The 26,953-nt window shown below is 45.6% G+C and overlaps 1 protein-coding gene across 2 annotated transcripts in view; it reads right to left on the bottom strand.

The window, feature by feature from the left end:
- Positions 1-26,953, bottom strand: part of WDR7 (WD repeat domain 7) — a 539,004-nt gene that overhangs the window by 303,778 nt on the left and 208,273 nt on the right. The window contains exons 17-18 of one of the 2 annotated variants that reach the window (XM_075328145.1): positions 17,418-17,504; positions 3,977-4,095 (exon numbers count right to left, since the gene is read on the bottom strand). In XM_075328145.1, coding sequence (XP_075184260.1) covers positions 3,977-4,095; positions 17,418-17,504 — 206 coding nt within the window. The remainder of the gene's footprint in view (positions 1-3,976; positions 4,096-17,417; positions 17,505-26,953) is intronic. The other variant, XM_075328136.1, reaches the window with a different exon arrangement.

Genomic DNA, 26,953 nt, shown 5'->3' with positions numbered 1-26,953 from the left:
TTAAAGAGAATCAGTCAGTAATATCAAACCGCAAACATGAGCATATAAATTCATTGACACCTTTATATCTTCTATCTGTTGCTGCATTGCAGAGTAATTAGTGTTTTCACTCAAATGCACATAAGGTGTAACTGCCTCCCTGGGTTTTTCTTTTTGCACTCCCACCACCAGCCTTTTAGCATGATTGATGGCTCATTGCCTTTGTGATGTCAGGAAAGGAAATCTGACTAAACTAGCTGGTGGTAGATGGGAAAACAAACTGTGGAGGCAATGGCTCCTTAAGTGCTCCGTCATGACCAGTGCACTTAATGTATAATTTGCATATCAAGGATTATTTTGAAATCCAGCAACAGATAGAAGATAAAAAAAAGGTGTCAATTGATATACACTTCAAACACCTACATGCCCTTATATAAGATTTAAGGGGGTTGATCTTACCGACAGATTCTCATTTAAGATGCCTTGCTACATGCCATATATTTAATTTCTGTTTACTTGGTGCAAAGGCCGCTTTATACGCGTCGATTTATCGTGCGATCGCACCCGCCCCCATCGTTTGTGCGTCACGGGGAATTTGTTGCCTGTGTCGCACAAAGTTGAAAACCCCCATCACACGTACTTACCTCCCGAACGACCTCGCTGTGGGCGGCGAACATCCACTTCCTGAAGGGGGAGGGACGTTCGGCGTCACAGTGACGTCACACAGCGGCCGGCCAATAGAAGCGGAGGGGCGGAGATGAGCGGGACGTAAACATCCCGCCCACCTCCTTCCTTCAGCATTGCCAGCGGGACGCAGGTAAGCAGTGTTCATCGTTCCCGGGGTGTCACACGGAGCGATGTGTGCTGCCTCGGGAACGACGGGGGTCCGGATCAGGGCTCTGCAGGGGAAGGGGGAGGGCCGGATCAGGGCTTTGCAGGGGAAGGGGGGAGGGCGCGGATCAGGGCTCTGCAGGGGAAGGAGGGCCGGATCAGGGCTCTGCAGGGGAAGGAGGAGGGCCGGATCAGGGCACTGCAGGGGAAGGGGGGGCCGGATCAGGGCTCTGCAGGGGAAGAAGGAGGGCCGGATCAGGGCTCTGCAGGGGAAGAAGGAGGGTCGGATCAGGGCACTGCAGGGGAAGGGGGGGCCGGATCAGGGCTCTGCAGGGGAAGAAGGAGGGTCGGATCAGGGCTCTGCAGGGGAAGAAGGAGGGCCGGATCAGGGCTCTGCAGGGGAAGAAGGAGGGCCGGATCAGGGCTCTGCAGGGGAAGAAGGAGGGCCGGATCAGGGATCTGCAGGGGAAGGGGGGGCCGGATCAGGGCTCTGCAGGGGAAGGGGGAGGGCCGGATCAGGGCTCTGCAGGGGAAGAAGGAGGGCCGGATCAGGGCTCTGCAAGGGAAGGGGGGGCCGGATCAGGGCTCTGCAGGGGAAGGGGGGGGCTGGATCTGGGCTGCTATTTTTCTGTACCCCAGGTCCAATGTTATCATGCATAGTTGAGTTACTTGCCCTTGTTTCTATGTCAAAGTTATGGTTTTTGGCCATAGATCTTGATTGAAGACCACTTCTGACCAAACTTCACCAAACGGTAGATAGGAGTAGCGGAGTCCCACTGATTGCTGCCAGTTCTGAGCTGATCAAACAATGTTGGAAGAGACCGCAAGCGCAAATAGCATACATGATACAGTATATCATTGTTCTGAAGAAGACGACTGTTGGCTTTAAAACGCGTTGACAAATCATTCCTCATGTTCATCTGGATTTCTTATTTCTGCAGCAGTGCGGTGAAATATCCCTTCTCTCTCCTTTCTGGTTCATAGTTCTGAACTGATGGCACTGCTGCAAATCTTATTTCAGAGGTAACATGGCGGGACCTTCATCTGCTGTACCATTTCCTTATCCGACTACTGCAACTCCTCAATGTTGCCCATTTCTTGTGTTTTTCTTCACAAGAGCTTGAAGGTCATCTTGAAACCCCAAGTCTTCTATGATATCTTTGCCTGGGAGACGCCTTGCTGATGCAGTATAACTACCTTGTGTCTTGTTGCTGTGCTCAGTCCTTCCTTGCTGTATAAACTGTGACAGGAAATAGTCTCCTTTGAATTGGAGTCTTTTGTTTTTAGCCTCCTACATGTCTGTTTCTGTTTCAGTTAACGACTGTTTCGATCCTTATATGAAAATGATGATCATTATTTCCTTGGTTTAATTGCTTATTCGTACACCAGACTATAGTCCTAAAATATCCCCCCAACTTTAGGAAAGGGTACTTAGTAGAATATTTTTGAAGGCACCAAATATTTGATTGAAATTTGCCTTTTGTTCATTTACTTTGCAACTGTTAAAAATAAACTATTTAACGCTTTTATTTTGGAACGTTTTCTGACTTTGAAGTAATTTTTTTCTGTACATTTGCCTACAGCTTTTGCATAGCACTATGCATGGATGGACTCCTGGATTTCTGTGGTTCAGGTTGTTGCCTTTCATCAAATGTAAGCGGAATACAGATCCTCGTATCCAGGGACAAGACGATTTTTATCAATCTGCTGCATTGAAAGCGAAAGACAAACCGAGGCTGCGAATGACCAATTATAAATGATTTGTCTTGTGCGGGAGAAGATCATCACTTGGTTTTGGCACATGGAGACATTCCCATAAGATAGTGAGAAGCTGATATCCAATTAAGCTATGAAGTGGCCAGACAGACAGGACGCTGCTTATGGGTGTGATGTGGAGGGTAGCGAGTCATTCATCAGCAGGAGTTCCTCCATCACCGAGGGTTAAATGTGTGTGCGGTGCGAACACCAAGCCATCCAACAAGCCCAAACCTCCGCCCGTCGCTGACGGAGCTGCGGATATCATTGCAACACTTATAGCTAACACATAAATATAGATGTAATTCTACCAATATAATTGCTAGAAAATCTTTTCTGAAAAGAGGTTAATGCTGTGCTTTAAGATTATAAAAAACTAACAAAAAAATAAAACCATGAGCACGTGCAGATCCCCATATACCATGTGATGCTGGAGAGGCACATCAATAAGAAATGCTTTATAGGGTCGCTGTCGTTTTAATAATCATACGCTCATTTGACGGATAACGACTAACAAAACTACCAAGTGAGGGACCGGGTCCCCATCCCAGTGCTCAGGGTCCCCGCCCCAATACTCCGGGAAAGCGACGAGGCCGGGTCCCCGTCCCAATACTCCGGGAAAGCGACGAGGCCGGGTCCCCTTCCCCGTCCCTTCGGGAAAACGACGGGACCGGGTACCCGTCCCGGTGCTGAGGGAAACGACCGGGCCAGGTACCGGTCCTAGTGCTCCGGGAAAGCGACTAGGCCGGGTCCCCGTCCCGATGCCCTAGGAAAACTATGGGGCCGGGTCTCCTTCCCAGTCTCTTCGGGAAAACAACAGGCCCAGGTCCGGGTACCCGTCCCGGTGCTCCGGGAAAGCGAGGGGGCTAGGTCCCTATCCCAGTGCTCTGGGAAACCGACAGGGCCGGGTGCACATCCCGGTGCTCTGGGAAAACAATGGGGCCGAGTGCCGATCCCCGCAACTCTGGGAAAACGACGGGGCCGGGTCCCCGTCCCGGTGCTGAGGGAACCAAGCGGGCCGGGTCCCAGTCCCGATGCTTCGGGGCCGGGTCCCCCTTCCGGTGCTCCGGGAAGCGACTGGGCCGGATCCCCGTACCGAAGCTCCAGGAAGCAACGGGGCCGGGTCTCTGAAATCAAGGGGCAGGTCTCTTGTCTTGCTATAGGAAGTTAGAGGCAGGTGAGGGTAGACTCTTCTCTGGTTTTGGCTGAAAGAACACATACACTTTAAAGCAATGCCCTGCAAACAAGGTTCAGGAGGTGCAATAAGCACATACTAAAAAAAGGTTGTCTCATCAGAAGCAGCCCCTCTCATACGGCGGCCCCAGGGGCGATCACCTGATTGCTCCATGCCCCCCTTCTGGCATTTACAGAAATGATGTATGTGATTTAGGTAACTGAACTCTGCTCTCACCTCCAGACAGCGGTCCTGCCACCTTCTCGCCAGCATTTCTAGTAGTGGTGGTCTGAACTTCTCCAGCCCCAGTAGATCGGGCAGCATAACACAGTGCATAGCCGCCAACTGGCTCCATCCTGCAGAGATAAAACAAGATGTAAGAATATCAATAGTGTCATACAAGAATGAAGCCTGCAATAAAACATCTTCCACTGAGGAACAAGCCTTCCCCGCACCCAGTATACAATGTCACCTATACACTACTGTGGGAAGAGGTAAGCCCTTGAAGGTGTCCGGAGAGGTGTACTGCAACTTTGTGCTTTAAGAGCGCAAAAAGGATTTTACCGCTAAACGTGACTGTGGGTGTGACCTCCTCAATAGGTGGAGCTAATAGTACCAGTCATTATTTAACAGCACCACACCTAGGTAGTGTCTGGTACTGCAACTCCGAATTATTACCGCAATGGGGTTGAGCTGCAATATCATCTACACTTCTCAGTAGGGCTAGAACTGTAAGAACCCAAGGAGGTCACCCACTTCCTTGCACCTTGCTGCACTATTTCACATGAAAAACAGAATAGTTCACCGATATACTGCTCGGTGGGCTTACAATGAAGGTATAGTCTCTTGCCCAATGGTTATCCGCCCATCTTCAGAAAGTAGAGGAGCAAAGGTGACCATCCTTACGGTGCACTCACAGAGGGATTAACCAAGACTGGCGTTTTTAGATGAAGAAGCTAATTGGAGTAAGATGGGCCAAAGCCATTGAGAGACAGACAAGCCTTAGTAAATTTGGCACGTTAGGTGGCCCAAACCACAAACTGAAATTTGTGCTCGTAGTATAATTCCTGCCATTTTTTCACCATAAACCACAGTAAATGTGCCGAGCTGTGGTTGGTTTCACAACTAGAGTTAAGCAAAATGATTGGCAGGACCCTGGTCCAGCGGCCACATCTGTAGATGGTGGCTCCTTAACCGAACCCTTGGGAACCTCCGTCCACCTGCCGGCGTCCCTAGTGCCTCTGCTGATTAGTAGACCCAAAAAAAACGTCATGCATGCGTCGTATCGTAATGACGGTGTTACACTGGAACTACTGATAAAAAGACGATCCGCAAGACAAAACAATCACTGATCTCGGGGAGACCAGCCAGAGAAAACACTGGCGGCAACCAGCAAAGGCACTCACACAGTGAAATCCTAGGTGCATTGCCCCTGGGAAGTAAGCCTCTGTTAGAAGTCTTGACACGGAAAATAGCCAGATATCCCTCCGGGAAGGACCTAGCCAAGGAGTAGCTCTTTTTAGGAGACCACCATAACCATAATATTAAGTGGCCCTTTTAGTCAATACCCAACTCTTGATGAGTTTAAAGATATGACAAGGGAAATACCAAGGCCAGGTATCCATCCACAGACAGCTGTTTAGGGGTATTGTCCCTCATCAGTGTGGAGTAGGATTCTGGCTAGGTTGGAGCAATGCCTAGTAGACCAGCAAGACAAAACAATCACCGATCTCGGGGAGACCAACCTGAGAAAAGACTGCCGGCAGCCAGCAAAGGCGCTCAACACACGGAAAATAGCCAGATATGCCTCCCTTGTCATATCTTTAAACTCGTCAAGAGTTGGATATTGACTAAAAGGGCCACTTAATATGGTGGTTATGGTGGTCTCCTAAAAAGAGCCACTCCTTGGCTAGGTCCTTCCCGGAGGGATATCTGGCTAATTTCCATCTCGAGACTCCTAACAGAGGCTCCACGGACCTTTTTGATTTGGAAAAAGATGATCCGGGGAGACTGGCAAGTAGAAGGAACATCGCAGGACTCCGATACAACGGTCAAAGACTATCCATGTAGTTGATGGACCGGGTCTCTGATTTTTTGAATAATGAGACGTGTCCCATGCACAACTCCAACATTTGAGCTACTTGTTGCAGCTCTAGATAGACTGTAGAATTGTAACAGTGTCGCAATATCTAAGGCACCAAAACTCCTTCTTTAGTCAATGAAGGGAACAAAAACAGCGACGTTTCGGCCAACATGGGGCCTTTCTCAAGCTATAAAAGCTTGAGAAATGCCCTGCAGTGGCTGAAACGTCGCTGTTTTTATTCCCTTCATGTATGATGGGACCAATAAAGTTTTCTCTGTGATAACTGATGGATCAATCGGGGTTTGCGACTCCCACTGATCACTAGAATTGGGGAACTGTGTACCTTTTATCTCAAGACTACAAGATCGTGCCCAGAAGGAGTTAGTGCAGCAGGTTGCACGGGCGCCCTGCAGCTCAAGCCTTTGTCACTTAAAGTTTACTTATTTATTTTTAATGTTAACCCTCCCTACACATCCAGCCGATAAGTGGGCCTTCGGTTCCTGAGATCCTCACAGAACATTGCAAAATTGACTGGAAGTGCTCAGCTCCACCATAAGCTCGTATTAAGGGTCAAATGATGAATTGTTTGAGCATGTACTCATGTGCAAGGTGAGAACATGTAAAGGCTTGAATACCCGTAACTGATAACGTGATCAGGGTGAACAACTCCCACCGATCACTAGAACTGGGGAACGGTGTCCCTTTATCTCACGACTGCAAAATTGCATCCAGAAGGAGTTGGTGCAGCAGGTTGCACGGGCGCCCTGCAGCTCTTCAAGTCTATGTCTCTTAAAGTAAATATCATGTATTTTTAATGTTAAACCTCCCTAAATGTCCAGCCGATAAGTGGGCGTTTGGTTCCCGAGACCACCACCAAACATTGCAAAATGTGAAGTGCTGTGCTTAACCAACAGCTCGTTTAAGGGTCAAATGATGAATTCTTTGATTACGCACTCATGTGGTGAGGACATGCAAAGGCTTGAATACGCCTAAAGCCTGCTTTACACGGGATGACCGATTGTGCGATTTCACAATCGATCGCACCCGCCCTCGTCGTTTGTGCGTCACGGGCAATTGATTGCCGGTGGCGCACAAAGTCGTAAACCCCCGTCACACGCACTTACTTCCCGTGCGACATCGCTGTGGGCGACGAACATCCACTTCCTGGAGTGGGAGGGATGTTCGGCGTCACAGCGACGTCACACGGCGGCCGGCCAATAGAGGCGGAGGGGCGGAGATGAGCGGGATGTAAACATCCCGCCCACCTCCTTCCTTCCACATAGCTGGCAGGAGTCGCGGGATGCCGGTAAGCGATGTTCATTGTTCCCGGGGTGTCACACGGAGCAACATGTGATGTCAAGGAAACGATGAACAACCGGCGCCATGTTTCATAAACGAGATTATGAAACCTAGCGACGAGTACACGACTCACAATTAGTGAGCGATACTGCGTCACTAGGAGGTGTCACACAGCCCGACGTCACAAGCGATGCCGGATGTGCGTCACAAAAACCGTGACCCCGACGATCTATCGCACGATAGATCGTCTCGTGCAAAGCACCCTTTACTCATAACTGACAGATTGATCAGGGTGAACAACTCCCACCAATCACTAGAACTGGGAAACCATGCCCTTTTAATTGCAATATTATGTCCAGAAGGAGTTGGTGCAGCAGGTTGCACGGGCGCCCTGCAGCTCTCAAACTTTGTCACTTAAAGTTTAACTATTGTTTAATGCTAAACCTCCCTACCTGTCCAGCCGATAAGTGGGCGTTCGGGTTCTAAGATTCCCACCGAACATAGCAAAATCGATCGGAAGTGCTTAGCTCCACCATGATCTCGTTGTAAGGGCCAACTGTGCTCACAATCATCTTAAGAATGGAATACCCCTTTAATAAGTCTGCCCTTAAAGGGCCATGAGCACAGCTGTAAAAAAATATTCTTCCATGCAAGGACGATGTTACGTCACCACCGGAGTCCGCTCCATCGACTTCTGCTCCGATCGCCAGGCGACGCAGTGTTCCTGCCGTGGCTGGTGCTGGGAGAGGAGTCTTTGCCGGTGGCGCCGGTGGGCGCAGGCTCCGATCAGCCACTGGTCTGGGTTTCCTGGGGATCTGCAGTGCCACTGGCTGACTTTAAGTGGCGGGTGTCTCCCAGCTGAGGTACCATCATTCAGCTACAGCCTATGGGAAGACACCACACCCTTTTTAATGCCCCTCCTGTCTGCTGACCTCTGCCAGAGATAGTTCTGAGAATTCTGGTTCCTGTTGCGTCCTGTGATTTTGTGTGCTGATTACCGCTTGTTTTCTGACTACCCTTCTGCCTGCTGTTTTTGTACCTCGCTGCCCGATCCGGTTTTGACCTCTGCTTCATTTTCTGATTACGTCCTTGCCTGCCGATTCTGTCCCTGTTCCGCAATTCCTGGTTTGACCCTACATGACGATTACTCTCTCAGACTGCAGCCTTCCAGAGGTAGTGATCTCCAGGGCCCTGTGTAATTCCAAATCCCTGTAGAGGGGTTAAAGGGTTTCAGGGTTCTGGGGGTCCTGCTTAGCGAGCGGCTTCCCTCTAGCCTGTCCATTACAGCCAGTCTGAGTCTGTGGATCTAGGCATGCGTTACAGACGAGATGCCAGGGACAGCTGCATTACAATTGTAGCCCTACAGCTCGGCATGAGTTGGGGCCCCAGCGGTCGATTCTCACCATCCAGACCGTGATGACATATATAATTGATATTCTTTCAATGCATATCATGGGAAAACCTGTTTAATATCTCTGTGTGCAGCTCCAAGTCAGCGGTCTCAAGGATGCGTCTTATTAAAGTGCTGCGCCGCATACAAATACCACGCTCATCTGTTATTGGCGATGCAATTCCCCGTGCATATCCCCCCTCTCCGTGTTCTTCAGGTGGACAGTGGAAGAGAATATTAAACTCCCAACCTCTTGGGATCGTGCATACATACTAACAATATTCTGCAGCCATGATAATGACTCCAACAAAAGAGACAGTAAATGAAAAACCATCACAGTAAATGATTTCCTTGCTGCGCCTGTTCCCTTAACCCAAGATACTGCGAGCATGAAAGCGGCGAAATCAAACAAAACCCTTTAAATGTTGCTTCCCGGGGGACAGACTATGGAGTCTATACTGGCTGCTGGTGATAAGGCAATGAAATGGACATGCACAGTAAATCAATGGACGTTGCTGCCCCCCCACCCTCTTCAATGTAGAATCCCCCTCATTGATGTGGCTGATACAGATTTCACCTGCCCTGGAAACCTTTCCCTGCGACGTTACAGACGTCACATGTAAAGACCGGGGCTAGAGCCAGATTCCCATTCTTTGATCCATACAAAGATAAACTGAAGCTGTTCCGCACGGTGAATCCGTGTACACCCAGCAGGTACTCTGAATAGAGGTTTAAAGGGAATCTATCAGCAGGTTTTTGCTATGTAATCTGAAAGCAAATGTAGAAGAGACCCCCCGATTCCAGCAATGTGTCACTTACTGGTCTGTGTTTTGCTGTTTCAATACAATCAGTGTTTTATCAGCAGGAGATTATCAGTGGAGGAAAAGGTGTCTCATGCCTCCTGGTCCAGCCACACCCCCAGCACTGGTTAGCAGCTGTCAGTATACAGTGTGCACAGAAAGCTGCCAATCAGTGGTGTGGGTGGGTTATACACAGCTCAGCATTCTGAGCTCTGCTATATCTGCATCAGAGAAAACTGATCTGCTGAACCAAGCAAACTAAGTGACATATTGTATGATGTTGGGGCTAAGACCCCGATTCCAGAATTAAGTTACCTATTAAAAAGTGATTCCAGTCTATTCATATCTGTACTCCTGTACCTAAAAAGCAATGGCTCATATTAAGTAGATTACTGAGTTTGTGTGTGTAAAGCCTGCTTTACACGTTGCAATTTCGCATACGATATCGTATGTGATTTGCAACGCCCCCATCGAATGTGCAGCACGTTCAATTTGTTGAACGTGCCGCACAAACGATTAACCCCAGTCACACATACGACCTCGATGTGGGCGGCGAACGTCCACTTCCTGGAGTGGGAGGGACGTTTGGCGTCACATCGACGTCACGCGGCAGCCGGCCAATAGAAGTGCAGGGGTGGAGCTGAGCGAGACGTAAACATCCCACCCACCTCCTTCCTTCCGCATTGCTGGCCGGGAGCCGCAGGAGGCAGGTGAGATCTGTTCATCGTTCCCGGGGTGTCACACACTGCGATGTGCGCTACCCCGGGTACGATAAACAATCTGACGTTCAATTCGTCAGGAATGAACGACGTGCATGCGATGAACGGTTTTTCGTTCAATCGCAATTGCACGTCGCTGTCACACGCTACAACATACCTCACGATGCCGGATGTGCGTCACTTACGACGTAACCCCGCCGACACATCGTAAGATATCTTGTAGCATGTAAAGCGGGCTTAACACAGATACCGGCGTCCCTACCCCTGGCAGGGACGTCGGCTCTCTCACCTGTCTGGTTGTCCTGCCCTGGCCCCGGTCCATGCTGCCGTCTCACGGAGGCTGTACCACCACACAGATCTCTAGGAACTGCCTGTAGGGTGCGCACAGACAAGCCCCTTTTCTTAAAGGACCAGCGCGCCCCAACGTGGAAGTGACCTCTCAGCTTGGTTGAGAGGTTACAGGTACTTAAGGCACTTTCCCCTTAAGGGAAGTGCCTGGGCAACAAGTCAGACACGTTGCTAGTTCTCAGGTCCCACAGCACCGTTGCAGCTGTCTCCACTGCTGATCTGTGTTTCAGTGTGCTGCTGTTATCCCAAGTCTGACGCTGCTGCTACAAGCTGTCACACCGACCGCCTACCACTATACCCGCTGCTACAAGTCTCCTCACTGGCCGCTGCTACAGCACCCATACTTCCATCCCCGCTGAAACCTCTACACCCGCTGTTACTCACCATCAGAGACTGTCCTTCCCATACCCCTGGGGCTAGCTGTTGAAGCATCAATCTTCCCGAGTGGCACCCAGTCTAACACCTGTAGTGTAATACCTTCACAATTAGAGGTTCTGGTAAAAACGAGGTACGGTTCCGAAATCAATCCCCTCTGGGTTTTTTGTGTGCTGTGGCCCAGTAGGTCCGCTAGTCCCCGACTCGCCTGGCGAGCATAACAGTGTGCGTTTGAGGAGCTCATTTTCTGATATTCGTACAGTGTAAAACAAGCTACAAACCCAAGGAACGAGCAGAATGCTTGCTAGTCAAGGGAAATTATTTTTACGCTTCTAATCATCATTCTAGGCAGCACATCGTCCTGTGTACCAGAACAAGCCCTGACAAGAGCAACATTCATCCATGCATTCAGAATAATCCAATACTGAATGTTCTGTGTATATGGAAAGTGAGGTCGCCCAGTCTAAACCAGCTATGAAACAACCGCCAATCGGTAAACATTTTGCCCAACAGTGGTCACTTAAAGGGAATCTGTCAAAGGTTTTTCCTACCTCATCTGAAAGCAGCGTGATGTAAGCAAAGAGATCCTGAATCTAATGATGTATCACTTAGATTATTGGCAGCATTCATTCTGATATAATCAGACTTTTTAGATTTAGCAATGCAGCAGAGCTGAGAGAAATAACCCCGCCCACACCAGGCTCTCTATAGAGATTGTACATTGAAAGTGAGGTGTCAACCAAAGGAGGGGGCGTGCTGGACTGCAGTGTGCGTGACATTTTAGTCTGAGCAATGAGAAGTCCTGCTACTTAAACATGGCGGGTATTACTTACAGTAAAGATGGCCTGCAGTTGTACATCACCCAGGCCAAAAACTAGTACTCCAGCAGGATGCAGCTAAGCCCCCACTAAGTGGAGGCATCACAGGTGCAGGAGGAGCAAATCACACACACACTTCCAAAAAATGGAGGGCTGGGTGATTGCTGGGTGATAAAACTGCACACTGATAGCTTGCATAGAGCGCTGTTCACACACGCAGATAACACAGTCACAAACCCGCAGCCTATTAGGTGACGCCCATACTATTAGATCAGGCGGGCTGCCAAGCCATACTCCATCTGTGCACCATACAGGGACATGAGCTCTAACATGCAAGGCCTAACAGAAAGGGGCCTGGCTGCACCCCGTACAAAAAAAATAAGGTTTTAGTTGGTATTATGGCCATAAAACGGAAGCCTACAACTCTCGTCATGGGAACCTCAGATCCTCACACTAAATATAAAAACAGCAACAAAAAGAGGAATAAATATCCTCCAAAAATTAAGCATTACTTACAGCAAAGATGGGCTGCAGTGTGTACATCGCCCATGCCAAAAACTACTACTCTAGCAGGATGCAGCCCCTCTTTGCTGTAAGTAATGCTTAATTTTTGGAGGATATTTATTCCTCTTTTGCTATTTTTAAACATGGCAGGTAGCAAAACAGATTATGTCTGGAGTCTTCATTTTGGGGGTCCAAAATAAAAGGTTTGTTCAGGAATAGAGATGAGCGAACCCAAGCTTCAATGTTTGTACCAAGCACAAATTTTACAAAAAAACCCAAAGAGTTCGGGTGTTTTACGTATGCAAACAACTCCCGCGAGCATCATTGTGCTTGGGTACGCTTGGTGCTCGGCTTGCAGTATTTCAATGGCTCGCACATGGGATAAAATCAGCGTTATCAGATGTAGTATGCACCAACCCTCCTCCTCAAAAAAAATAAAACAAAATGGAAAAACTCCACCTATCCGCCTCGGGATGGTTATGGCTGGCTGCATGTGGACGGAGACCCCAACTGCCCAATTAGTGGCTTCCAGTGGGGTTCAGGTCAAGTCCAGGTCCAAAACCAAACTGTATCTATGTCCAGTTGAACTCGCCGAACTGAATTTCCATGGGTCCACTCATCTCTCTTCAGGACTTAAAAACTGATGACCTATCCTTAGCATAAGTCATCAATATAAGATTACTGGGGGTCAAAAACCCAACATTCCCACAAGTTTTTGCTGGTCCTGAAGTGACCGGCAGTGAACAATGAGTGGACTTGGGACATAGCAGCTCTGTACACTGCGTAATAGTGGTTATTCTCAGGTTCTGCAGCTCATCTCCTATTGAAATTAATGCAAGTTGAGTTGTAATATCTGAGAAATGGGACTACATTGTGCATGGAGATATGGGGAGTCAAATCAAAACATTGTTTACTTCCAGATACTGCAGGATCTCTAAATCTGGACCGGATAATCTCTGGGGGTTGCAGAGCTCAGATCCCAACCAATCTGATGTCAGAATTTTTCTGCGGTCAAAACGATATGTTGTGCACACAAATATGCAGGTAAAATGTATGTCATGGATGTGTCACGGTCGGCTGACAATCCAGCGAGTGTTAAAAAAAAATCCCAGAGATTGGCAGCACATGTTGTTATCTGACAGTTCCCTGTTTTTGCAGCAACGGACTCTAGGACCCTGGGAAACTGGCAGTTTTTCCTCTCAGTTGCCAGCCTCTGACTTCCTTTATAAACCTCACCCTTTGGTGGTTTGGCTGTGGTTTATAGGTGTTCCTGGCTGTGGTCTGCTCTTGTTGTTCCAGACACTTCTATCAGACTTCTATAGACTTCTTCAGGTCTCCTCTTGTTGTTCCTGAGACTTCTGTGGTAGCTACTCCTAAGTGTTTCACTTTTGCCATCTACCTGGGCTCAGGTGGCAGCATTTGTTTCCCCTGTATTTTTTTCCTTTTGTCTCCCTTGGCGCTAATGGTGTTGACGAAGAGCTCATAAGCGCCATCCTTTCTTAGGGTCCAGATTAGGGTTTGCCTAAGGTGAGGTATTCCTGCTTGGCGACAGGTGCAGAACCTGTATAGGGTTGGTGAGGGCAAAGTTCAGGTTGTCAGGGGTCACCACTTCCCCCCTTTCCCTAATGTTAGGGCATTCCTTTCCCCTTCGCTTTGTATTGTAATATACAGCCGGTATAGCTTCTATCCCCGGCCGTGACAATTTAGAGCCAAGATGTCAAACTCCCAAATATATCGAAACACCCAGACTCAAACCAACAAATGAATTCAGACAGGTAGCATTTGCCTCCTTCACTTGAGAGTATTGCCAAAAAAAATAAATAAATAAAGGGTCCGCTTACGCGCCCATTGTGCGGAGTTTATCTTCAGCTGGAGTGTGGCACCGGGCGTCCTCAGAGATTAAGCTTGAAAGAGATCTCACCCAGGGATAGATGCAGATAGGAAAGGTCATTAGTTTATCTGCGGCTGCACATGCAGGGGATTCGGAGAAACTTCTGATTGTATTGATACATTTATACAGAAGCCCAGAAGTAACTATCAATAGACAGTGAAACCTTGCTCTATGCCCTGATCCGTGGCACCTTCCAAAAAAATTAAGTATTTTCAAAACTTTTTCTTAGGCTTAAACTAATAAAAAGAAATAAGTTCTTGAAAGTTCAATACCAAAAGAGAGCAGGGATTGGCCACGGTCACCAGGGGCTGCCTCCTCACTAATAACCTTACAAACCTCAGGGATCATTTTAAGAAAAAAGGAGGCAAAATTCCCGACTTTAACCACGTGGATACGGTGCCGGCTGCTCAAATGCAAGGACACGACAAAATTCCATTCTTAAGTCACCTGACAAGGCCTGTGATTGTCTGCAGCGGTCTTGTATGATCTTCTGTTCCAGGTTCCCGACCGCTGCAGCCAATCGCAGACCAACTCACAATGGGACATTACCGCTCCCTTGCCCACTGTAGACCACCAGGACAGCTTGCAATGGATCTACAGAGAAAATGCATATGCCCTATGGACTGAAATGGAGTTACTGATTGGTGGGCGTTAACTGCTGAGTCCAGAATTCAAGCATGTGCGCCACTCATTGACTATAGGACTGTTATAGATAAGGCCCCTTTCACACATCAGTTTTTTGCCGTCAGTCACAATCCGTTGGCTCGACGGATTGGTCGCAGATTGTGGAAAAACTGATGAAACGGATTCAAATAGTGGATCCGTTGCATCAGTTTTTTCATCCGTTTTTCGACGGATCCCTTTCTTAAAAACGTCCAATGGGAGGCTCCCAAACGTTATTAGCTACTGAAAACCTATATATACAGTTTTTGTACACCCCATCTTTGACAGGTTGTAGAGCAAGTGGCAAAAATGGAAGGTGTGATTGCGAACATTGTGAAGATCTATGTGGATTTTACTTTTGAGGCGAATCGTTTGGAAGCGATCGTTCTTGAAAAGGGGAGAGAAAGACAGCGCATCATGCGTCTGCGCCGGCGTCGTTTTTGGATCCACCCAATCACAGCACTGAGAATGACACGTGGGGTGTATTCTACGTTATATATGGAGTTGAGAGGAAACCCCGAGAAGTTTTTGGTTTTTTTTTAACTATGTTAGGATGAAAGCTGAAAACTGATATTTTGATACGCTGGCTGGCTGGCTTGCCGGGACATTGATGAGTGAAGCTCTACCTGGCAGGTTTATATACCTTTCCTAATTGGGGGCTGGCTGGCTAATTTGATACTAAATAATACTGGATTCCATCATATGACTGATGACAACGGATCAGCACCCATAGACTTCTATTCTACCCTACGACAAACGGCGACGGATCAGTCGCTATCCGATTTTTCTACGTAGACAAAAAACGCTACGGTGTCCGTCGTCTCTGTTCACCGGACAAACAATTTGACAGGTCCGTCGAACGACGGATGAAACGTGAGGCCATCCGTCGCTAATACAAGTCGATGAGAAAAAAAAACGGATCCAGCGGCATCAGTCGCCGGATCTGTTTTTTTCCAAAATTCGACGGATTATGACTGATGGCGAAAAACTGGTGTGTGAAAGGGGCCTAAAAGACGGTGCGTGTTCAGTCATCCCTGGCAGTCCAAACAACAATCAATGGAGCGGAAAATCACATGCACAGACTCTGCTACAATCAAAGCCTCATTTTTGGACAGGACGGGGGCTCAAGAGATTGGATCCCCACCAATCAACAAGTTTTCACAAAGGAAAGATGATAATTTACCAAGTTGGCAAAACCCTATAAAGATCCAGCTATTGTCACAGTCTTGGGGATGATATTTTTAATTGTTTGGCCGATGATTTTCTTCCCAAAACTTCAACTCTGTAATCATAGCTGAATGATAGCGATATTTAAAATGGCACCTTTATTTTGGGTTGAGGAGGAACGGAAGAAAAATCCAACTCCACCACAGCTTTAGTGGGATTTGTTTTTATGGCATTCACTAACAACATTATAACTGTTTCACCAACTACAACATTTATATTGTTTTTATTTTTTTAAGCTTTACTACTTTTGCACTTTTAAAAAAAAATCTAATTTTTGTATTGCCACATAAATATCCAATTTTTGGGATTTAAAATGAAATTATACCCAATTTGCCTTTTTTTATTTATATTTATTTCTTTTTTAATTATATATATATATATACACATATATACACACATATACACATATATACACACACACACACACACACACACACACACACACACACACACACACACACACAACCTTAGGAGAGATTTTTTAATTTTTTTATTTTTCAGGGATGAATCTTTGGTAACATTGGCACTTACTTTTAAGTAACAGGCTTGATTCATTAACTTTTATGCTTTTGACTTGTTTTTTTTCTCTCTCAACAAGTCAGTTTTTTACGTGGAGCAATCTTAAAGGGAATCTGTCACCAGGCTTTTGCTCCCCCATCTGAGAGCAGCATAATTTAGGGGCAGAGATCCTGATTCCAGTGATGTGTCACTTACTGGGTTGCTTAAGAGGCTTCTTCCTTCTAATGATTAATTTTCACCCATTTGTTTCAAAATGGAGGTATTGGATTTCTATCCTGAATAGGGTGACCTCTTGGTGCATGTCAAGATGTGTGCAAATATGTATGATTGGCAGGTGGACTGGCATGTATGGGTGGACCATATTCCACACAGTTACCAGCCCTTGAGGCGATGTGCACACGTTGTAGATTTGGTGCAGGAATTTTCTGCATCCCATCTCCACCTTCTGGCAGAAAAATGCACCAATAAAATGCATGTGTTTTTCTTATAAAAAAAGTAAAAATGCACTAAGAATTGACATGCTGCAGATAATTTTCTGCACCAAATCTGAAAGGAAAAAATAAGCAACGTGCGCACAAGACTTCAGAATTTGGACTGACTTTGCTGGCATAAAGATAGACATGCAGATTTATGTCAAAATCTGCATCAACACTGCACAGTGCGCACACAGCCTAAAGGACCAGTTAGAAACTGTTGGGAAGGGTCAACGAAAACTAGTGTCAATCAAGTAGTGAAGAAGGAGACGGGGAATTGCCTGGACTTCCAAATTGTATTTATATTGACTAGCCTACAACTAAATTCTCCCCAACCTGGCATGGCTGAAAACAGAGAACAAACGATTCTACAACACAGTAAAGTGGAGAGAAGACAAGACTTGAGGATTAGTGTCCATTTAAAAAACAGGAAATAATACAAAAGTATATGGAAACACTGCACAGGTTACAACAGCCACAAATGTAAATACACACACATAAAATAAAAAAAAGATGAAAACAAGCAGTGAGAACAAAAGACAGCAGGAGAAAGGGAAGCAAAAAAATACCTTCATTGACTGAGAAACAGGAATGCAAAGAGCGATCAGACCCAGAGGGATCGGAGTCAGCGCGAGCGGAAGCATCAGGCGCAACAGCTTTCAGAGGAAACAAGAGAAGAGAGAGACAGGAGAAAAATGAGCTACAGTGGCGCTTCCAGTCCGAACAGATCAGTACACAAAGCAGAACATAGAAATACAGCTTTAAGAAAGAGAGAAGAGACAAGCAGAGCTCAGCCGCACAGTACTGACAGACAGCGAGCGTGCGAGAGAAGACAGACGCCACACAACACATCCTGGACAGTCCCATGTGCTAGATCTTAATTTTATTAATATGTAGCTGAAAAAAAATAAATAATTCGTTTTAAAAACTTCATTCAGGTCTTCAGCTGTACAGTAGATCTTTCAATCACCCTCTAATAATGGTGAGATGACTCTGCTCAATCTGCCACAGTCTATACAGTAAAGCTGATAAGTAGAGATGAGCAGACCCGTTGAAGTTCTGTTCGGCGGGTTCATCCAGACTTTAGATACAGTTTGATTTTGGACCCGGACTTGACCTAAACCCCAACTGAAGTCGCTAATTGGGGAGTTAGGGTCTTCGGCCATATGCAGCCAGCCATAAACAGAAAACTCCGGAAGTGGGTACGGTTTTTCCGTTTTTTTTGGGGGGGGGGTATGGGGGGGTGCACACTACATCCGATCATGTTGTTGTGACCCAAACAGTAAAAGTCACTGACTTTACCACCCCCACCCCCCCCCCAAAAAAAATAAAAAGTATTTAAGTACAAAGGTCGGAGGCTTTATGAATTCAAACAACTCGCACGGGTATCATTATGCTCGAGTACAGTTAGTGCTCATCCTAGTGCGAGCCATTTGCAGTGCTTGAACGACTCGCACGGGGCTGAGCACCAACTGTACCGGAGCACAGCCATGCTCACGCGAGTGGTTTGCATACGTAAAGAATCCGAACTCTGTTTTTTTTGTAAAGTCTGTGTTTTGTATGAACACTGAACATCAACCCTCGGGTTCTCTCATCTCTACTGATTTACATATAAGGTCAGCTTATCTTCTGTTTTATTTGACCACAATATTTCAAGATTATTTTTTGTGGATATGCACTAAGAAAAATGTGTGAAAAAAATAAATAAACCGCTTCAAACTATAAAAAAAAAAAAAAAAAAAGGTATATGTAATTTTCTGATTTTACTATGACTGCTCATTCTGCCCAAGTCTATACAGTAAAGCAGATAAATGATCTACAGAAAACAGGAAAGGTCAATCTATTATCTGCTATACTGAACAGTTTGAAAATCACATTATTTCAAGATTATTTTTTTATTGGTAGTCACTAAGAAATAGGTGTGTAAAAAACAAAAATGAGAAACTTTAAATAATGACTGCTCATTCTGCCCAAGTCTATACAGTAAAGGTGGCAAGTGATTAACCGAAAACAGAAAATGTTAGAACGAATAGTTGAAGATTTATTTTTTATGCACTACTCACAAAAAATTAGAAACACTTGACCTTCGGGTGAAATTTCAGGATGATCCTAAAATGCCCTCTAACCTTTTCAAGTGACCTTAGTGTGACCGCCTCAAAACTTTTGGATGCACATGTCCAACTGTTCAATGTTTCAGTACTTTTTGCACAACTTGCTGTTCTCTAACAAGGAGCTTAATGGCAAAATTCTCAACGGGCGTACATATATATATATATATATATATATATATATATATATATATATATATATATATACACACACATTATATATATATATTATATATATATAAATCTATATAAATCTATATAAAAAATATATATATATATATATATATATATATATATATATATATATATATATATATATATATATATAAAAATATATATATATATATATATATATATATATATAAAAATATATATACATATATATATAAAAATATATATACATATATATATAAAAATATATATATATAAAAATTATATATATAAAAATTATATATATACATATATATATATATATTATATATACATAAAAATATATATATATATATATATATATATAAATATATATATATATATATATATATATATATATAAATATATAAAAATATATATATATATATATATATATATATACACACATATATATATATATATATATAAAAATATATATATTATATATATATATAAAAATATATATATTATATATATATAAAAATATATATATTATATATATATATATAAATAAATATATATAAATATATATATAAAATCACCCAATAAATTTTGGGATTCAATTAGAATTGGTGTTATAGTAAACCTTCTCCCTCACGCTGTTCACATTTTTACATCATGAGACCAAGACGACACCTAACAATTGATCAGCAGTACCGCGCCATTGTGAGGCTTCAATCAGGATGTTCTCAGACGGAAGAGACCACTGAGAACAGTGTCAAAGAGAGTCAAGATCAGGTTGCAACAGAGATACAGAGAGACTGTAAGTCACAGACAGGCAGAGAAGTAGATGTCCTTTGTCCACATCCCACACGTATGACCACTTCATTGTCAACAATGCCCTTCAGAACCAGCTGATTAATGTCACACAGCTCAAGGCACATTTAAGGGAGATAACACCCAAGTGTCACGTCAGACCATTCAAAACCATTTACATCCATGTGATATGCATGCTAGATGACCTGCAAGGTACTTGACTGCACCATGAGGCACAGTCGTTATCTACGCTGGATGAGGGACCAGTGGCTTCACCGCTGGTCACTGATGAAAGCTGATTCATGCTGAGCAGAAATTATGGCCACCAACGATGATGGAGATATCAAGGAGAACGCTGTGCATCAGCCACTGCTGTCACCAGACGAGCCTTTGGTGGTGGTGGTGTTATTGTGTGGACCGGTGTGTCAAGTCAGTACAGAACGGCCCTGCACTGTGTGACTGGTACAGTGACAGCCCCTACTACTGGAATAACACCATTAATTCAGTCATTGTGCCTCTAGTATGAACAACACCGGCCTAATTTCATCTTCATGGAGGACAATGCTCCAGCTCATCGAGGTCACATCATTAGGGAACGGCTGCTGGAGACTGGGGGACCTCAGATGGAGCGGCTGCACTTTCTCCAGACCTGAATCCCATAGAAAACCTATGGGATCAGCTGAGTCGCCGTGTAGAGGCCATAACTCTGTACTTCAGAACCTCAAAGACCTGAGGGCCGCTCTTCAAGAAGAGTGAGATGCCCTGCCTCAACCGACAAAAACTCCACTGGGAACCAGCAGGAGGCGTCTGTCAGCTGTAATTGATGCTCAAGGCCACATGACAAGGTATTGGGTGGAGGAGTATATCCAGCACTGGTGTTGGCTTTTGTATTAATAAATTGTTTGAGATGAGGAAATCACCATTGCTGTGTCTACTTAATGCCCGACTGTCATGATAAAATATCACTGTAGCGGGAACTTTTTACATTTTACCAGAAAGCCAAATATTCCTCTCTTTGTGGGTAGTGTATATGGACAATAAAAAAAAAATGTGAGGGGAAAACAAAACAAAAAACACAATTTAAGTGTGTTTTTAGGTACACAAAACCAGAGTCTACAGGTCCAGTTTAATTAAAATAAATCAAACTGTCCCTTACTCACCCTCCTCGGGTCCAGTATTGAGTCTCCACCCCTTCTCCCGATTTATTATTGTTTGCAGCGCTGATGTCATGCTGACCGTTGCTGCAGGCAATCAGTGAGCTCAACAGAACTGCCTGATTGGCTACATAGCGGTCAACATGACAATGGCGATGAAAACAATAAAAGACACCGGGAGAAGCGGCAAAGACTCAGAGTTGGACATGAGGTGAGTAAAGGTGAGTAAAGCAAAGTTTGTTTTATTAAAACTAAAAGTGACTGGGGACCGTTGTGTTCTGAAAGCGGAAATACCCTTAAAACAAAACAAACTTCTAAACAATGGCGAAAGTCAGTATGAAAAAAAAAACCTTTAAAAATGAGGTATTTTTCTAATTCTGAGATGACTCTGCTCATTGTGCCTCATACTATACAGTAAAGCTGACAAATGATCTACAGAACACAGGAAAGGTCAGTCTATTGTCTGCTCTAGTGTGCAGTGTAAGGCTATGTGCACACGCTGCGTTTTTTTTACGCTGCGTTTTTTTTACGCTGCGTTTTTGGCCGCTATAAACACACAAAAACGCACCCGCGGCAAAAAACGCATGCGTTTTTACCGCGTTTTGGTGCGTTTTTGATCTTTGCCAAATGCATTGCATGGGGGGGGGAAACGCAGAAAAACGCAGGAAAGAATTAACATGTCCATTTTTTTAAGCTCAAAAACGCAGTTTTAAAAAAAAGTTGTGTGCGGACAGCAAAAATGAAAACTCATAGACTTTGCTGGGGAAGCAAAGTCATGCAGTTTTGAGGCCAAAAAACGCACCCGAAAAACGCGCAAAAACGCACTTAAGGTAACAGTATTTCAAGTTTTTGAGGTTTTTTTTTTTGCAAACATAGTAACCACCCACAATGCAGCTAAGGCTGCTTTCACACATCCGTCTTTTGCCGTCAGGCACAATCCGGCGAATTGCAGATGAAACGGATCCGACGTCGGATCTGTTTTATTCCCCATAGACTTGTATTAGCGCCGGATTGTGCCTGATGGCCTTTCCTTGCATGCGGCGTCCGCCAGATTCGGCAAAATGTCTTCGTCCGGCTGCTGGAAAGAACGCAGCGTTTTTTGTCTCCGGAAAAAAAACGGACCACGCTGGATCCGGCGCCGTCCGGCACGTTGTATAATGGAAGCCTATGGGCGCCAGATCCGTCGTCATCCGGCATATGACGGAATCCAACGACGGATCTGTTTTTTTTTTCAACTGCGCATGCTCATTATCACAACGGATCCGTAAAAAACGTAAGGAATGCATGGGAAAAAAAACTGATGCCACGGATCCGTTTTTTCGCCCGATCCGTCGCATCAGTTTTTTTTGCCGGATTTTGCCTGATGGAAGAAAACGGATGTGTGAAAGCAGCCATAAAAAACAAATAAAAGACTGGAAATGATGAATGGAGAATTTATAAAAGGAGCACTATGCAATATCAGTTTCTGATTTCGCCATCCCGACCCTAAAAGCCCGAACAAAATTTTCCTCTCAGAATCCTAAAAAAGCTGGGTGTCCAACGCTGAAAGAGCCATCTGTTGTCATGCATCTTATACAGATAACCAATGCAAAACAGAAATCTTGACAAAGACTTAAAAGTAACCAGCTGAGAGCCCCCTCTTCCTCAGTAAACGTGTACCACTTATGCAAATACTAAGTGTTTCAGGGATGATCCAACAGTGTTTATGGCCAGTGAAGGGCTGGGGCTTAAAGGGAATCGGTCACCAGCTTTTTGCCTCAATCTGAAAGCAGAATAACCACTGATTCCAGTGGTGTGTCACTTACGGAGCTGCTTAGAGTAGTTTTGATAAAAATCACTATTTAATCAGCAGTAGATTATCATTACAGGACTACTTTGCGTGCTGCAGGTAGTCCAGCATATTCATGAGCTCTGTATAACTGCTAGATCTACAGCAGATAAGAGAGTGATTTTATCAAAATGACAGAAACAGCTTAGTAAGTGACACATCGCTGGAATCAGGGTCTCTGTCTCTACATTATGCTGCTATCAGATGGGGGAGCAAAAACCTGGTGACAGATTCCCTTTAACACTAGAACTACTGGACCCGTGACACCTATATAGAAATACATGGTGCAAAGTAGTCAAAATGACTACCTCAGTAGTTCTAGTGTTAAAGGGGTTGCCTGGCCCTATGGTTAGATTTCGGATGATCATACTAAATCTGAAGCCAGTCACTTGTGCAAATCTTCATGGCTTGTCTACAGCGCAGACGAGCGCAGGGGCTGCCCGTTGTTGACATGAACTAGTCTGGTCCGTAAATTGGACTAAGCAGTGCAAGCAACAACATTTGTTCGTCCATGTGAAAAATTGTTGGTGGGAATAATAAAATCCGACCCCCCTATTAGATATTCCGTTGCACCTATCAATCAAGTAACATTTTAAGTGCATTTCACAAACTTTACTTGCTTGTATTTCAGAAAGTATACATCCGATTTCACAACGAAAAGGTATGTATAGACTCAGCATGATAGCGCCAGTATAGCACTAATTTTAGTTCATATGGAAAATCCTGGTGGCTGGTGCCCTTTAATCCTTCCTCCTTGGTAAGTTAGAATCCCCTTATAAGTTATATAGAGATTAGAATTTGAAACTGGTTTTAGTTTATATAAGAAAATCCTGATGGTTGATCCTCTTTAAAGGGAAACCTCTGTTCAAGGTTCTCATCTTTTATATAGATTAGGTAGTGGTTATAAAAAGTCTCGGTGTTGCACAGACTGCTCATTCATTTGAATGGGCACGATGCAATACTCCTCTTTACCAGTGGTGGCACTATAGGATAAATCAGACACTACCAGATTTCTGCCGCTGATCGCTGGAAATCAATCCAACAAGTTGGGACTGTCTAAAGGCCCCTTTACACACTGCAACATCGCTAGCGATATCGTTGTAACGTCACCGGTTTTGACGTAACAGTGACCTCCCCAGTGACATTGCAGTGTGTGACTCGCATCACGACCTGGCCCCCGCTGTGAGGTCGCTGATCGCTACAAATCGTTCAGGACCATTTTTTGGTCCTTTGTTTCCCGCTGTGCAGCATGTATCGGTGTGTTTGACACCGTTACAACGACATCGTTAGTAACTTAAGGCCCCGTTACACGCAACGACGGATCTAACGATATATCGCCGGGGTCACGGATTCCGCGACGCACATCCGGCATCGTTAGCCACGTCGTTGCATGTGACACGCATGAACGACCGTTAACGCTGGAAAATACTCACCAAATCGTCCATCGTTGACACGTCGTTCATTTTCATAAAATCGTTGCTTGTAGAGGATGCAGGTTGTTCGTCGTTCCCGAGGCAGCACACATCACTACGTGTGACACCTCGGGAACGACGACCTACAGCTTACCTGCGGCCGCCGGCAATGAGGAAGGAGGGAGGTGGGCGGGATGTTACGGCCGCTCATCTCCGCCCCTCCACTTCTATTGGGCGACCCCTTAGTGACGCCGCACGGACCGCACCCTTAGAAAGGAGGAGGTTCGCCGGCAACAGCGACGTCGCTGGGCAGGTAAGTCCGTGTGACGGCTCCGAACGATATTGTGCGCCACGGGCAGCGATTTGCCCGTTACGCACAACCGACAGGGGTGGGTACGCTCGCTAGCGATATCGCTGCGTTAAACACCCCCTTTAGTACCCAGCCCGTAGGCGTGCTATAGGGTTCCCTTTCTCGCCCCCTTACCTCCGATTGGTGGTCGCTGTTGCGTTCTGATTGGGCGGCTTTCACTTTCTTCCGTCCTTTGTTTCAAATCTACCTTGTTCCTGAGCGTGCTGGTTTGCGGATCATTAGAGAGTTCTCCAGTCTGCAATAGTATAAAGCCTATACGGTAAGCATCATTTGATTGAAGCTGTATTGATGCGGTATAGATAAACCAGTGTGGAGTCGCCGCACAGAGAACGCTACAAAAGATCTGCTAAGCAACAGAAGCTCAGGAACTAAGGATATACAAGTGCGACTTTTGCCAATCTTTCCAAGCTCGGGGTCGGCAATAAGAACGCACTAGCGATCACCAATCGGAGCTGAGGGGGACGTGTAAAAAGGACACCTAGGTGGCTTACGCGCCAAACACCACGCCCCTAACATAGGTGTGAGTCGTCAAATAGCTGCTGTGTGACACGTCCCCAATGACCAGCGAGGTCGTTCTGCAGGTCCGTATCGCTGCTGCGTCGTTGGCCAGATCTGACTGTTTGACAGCTCACCAGCGACTGTTTAGAGACTTTCCAGCGATCCCGGCCAGGTCGGGATCGCTAGAAAGTCTCAGTGTGCAAAGGGGTCTTTAGACGTGGGACCCCTAGAACTGACATAAATTGCTAAATAGAGAAATACAACTGCAGGATATTTTTTGTGCGGCAGGTTCTCTGTGTCTAATGCGACATTCTTTAAAACCAGAGAGCGTTCATTGTGTCAAACAGGCGACACATGGAGCTGGAGGGAAAAAAAAAAACAAAACCTTTTTCACAGCGCTCCCTAAATATTTATTTCACAATACGGTCACCGGTCGCCTCCTCTTTGTGCGCCAATTAGTGCACGGTACCCTGTCGCTTTGTGAATTAATAATAGCGCCCTCCTCGTTCCACGATCCAGTCTCACTACTGGTATTTCCTCCATGTGCCGACTGTTCGGTGGTAATAAAGAATTGTGGTGTAAGCGGCACGGGGCGGGGGCGGCCATTACCATATGAAAGGGGGATGAGGCCCTTAAGAGTGGCACATTGTATAACTGGAGGTCAATGTTGAGATTTAGAGGTCGCTGCTTCACACTTCCTCCCTATGGAGAAATTACCATATGTCACGCACAGGCGGCTCCGGCAGAATGACAATGCCACCGCTTTCCTGCACAAGTTAAACAATGTTTTTGTGTTTGCTTTTCATGCAGTTAACTTCTTTTCTCGCCCGGGGGGCATCTGCATGAAGACGATCGCTTCCATAATTCAATGCAAATGTATCATGGTGTCAGGGAGGCACGTGCGAGGGGGCGAGGTGGCAGCGCTCCCCTCATCTGGGCTTTAGCAGAACAAACACAGGCCTAATTCCGAGGACGGGTGACATTTGCATTTGGGCTCTCGACATAATAGGAATGTGCATTTTGAATATGTATGCCTTTCAGGCCGAATTACTGCAACATGAATGGAGGGGGGGGTCCTGAAAAGCTGCGGCCATTATCTCTGGTTACTATTTAAATAGCGTCCGGGGGGGGGGGCTCTCTCATTAGCAGGACGACATTGTGGCAGGGGGAGGAAGATCAGACGCCATAAACAGGGCAAAGAGGAGGATGCCGGCATGTCTCACAGAGCTAAACTATTTCTATTGTTAGGTTGGGTTTTAATCGCTCCCTATTTTAGGGAATGAGGAGTGCGTGTACCCCGTAAGAAGACCACACACCATGCAAACCCAAAAATAAAACAAACTCCTATACTACACTGTGCAAACTGATTTAGTAAAGAGTTAGCCACCCCCTCAAAAAAACAAACAACAAAAAGTTATCTATCCATAGGGTAGCATCATTAGGGGTCCAAGTGTCGGGACCCCTTATCAATCCCAAGATGGGGGGCTCTGGAATCCTGTCTTTGGATGGAGCCGTGGTGCACATGTTGGATCTGCACTCTGCTCATTATATAGTAGTGCGCTGTACTTGGTTTTCTCTGGCAGTCCCATAGACAATGAATGGAGCAGAGGGTACCGCCGACTAAAGCTGCAGACCTAAAGTTGTTCCTTGGGTCCCTGAAAAGCCCTTAAGATAATTGGTCCTCGCCACCTGTCCCTCCAGTCCTGGATGGGGCAAGGTTATTGGGCTCCATCTCTCCCTCCGCCGGTCCTGGATGGGGCAAGGTGATCGGGCGCCGCCTGTCCCTCCAG

This window comes from Anomaloglossus baeobatrachus, chromosome 1 (genome assembly GCF_048569485.1).
Source record: "Anomaloglossus baeobatrachus isolate aAnoBae1 chromosome 1, aAnoBae1.hap1, whole genome shotgun sequence".
Classification (NCBI taxonomy): Eukaryota; Metazoa; Chordata; class Amphibia; order Anura; family Aromobatidae; genus Anomaloglossus; species Anomaloglossus baeobatrachus.
This window is presented reverse-complemented; position numbering and strand designations above follow the sequence as displayed.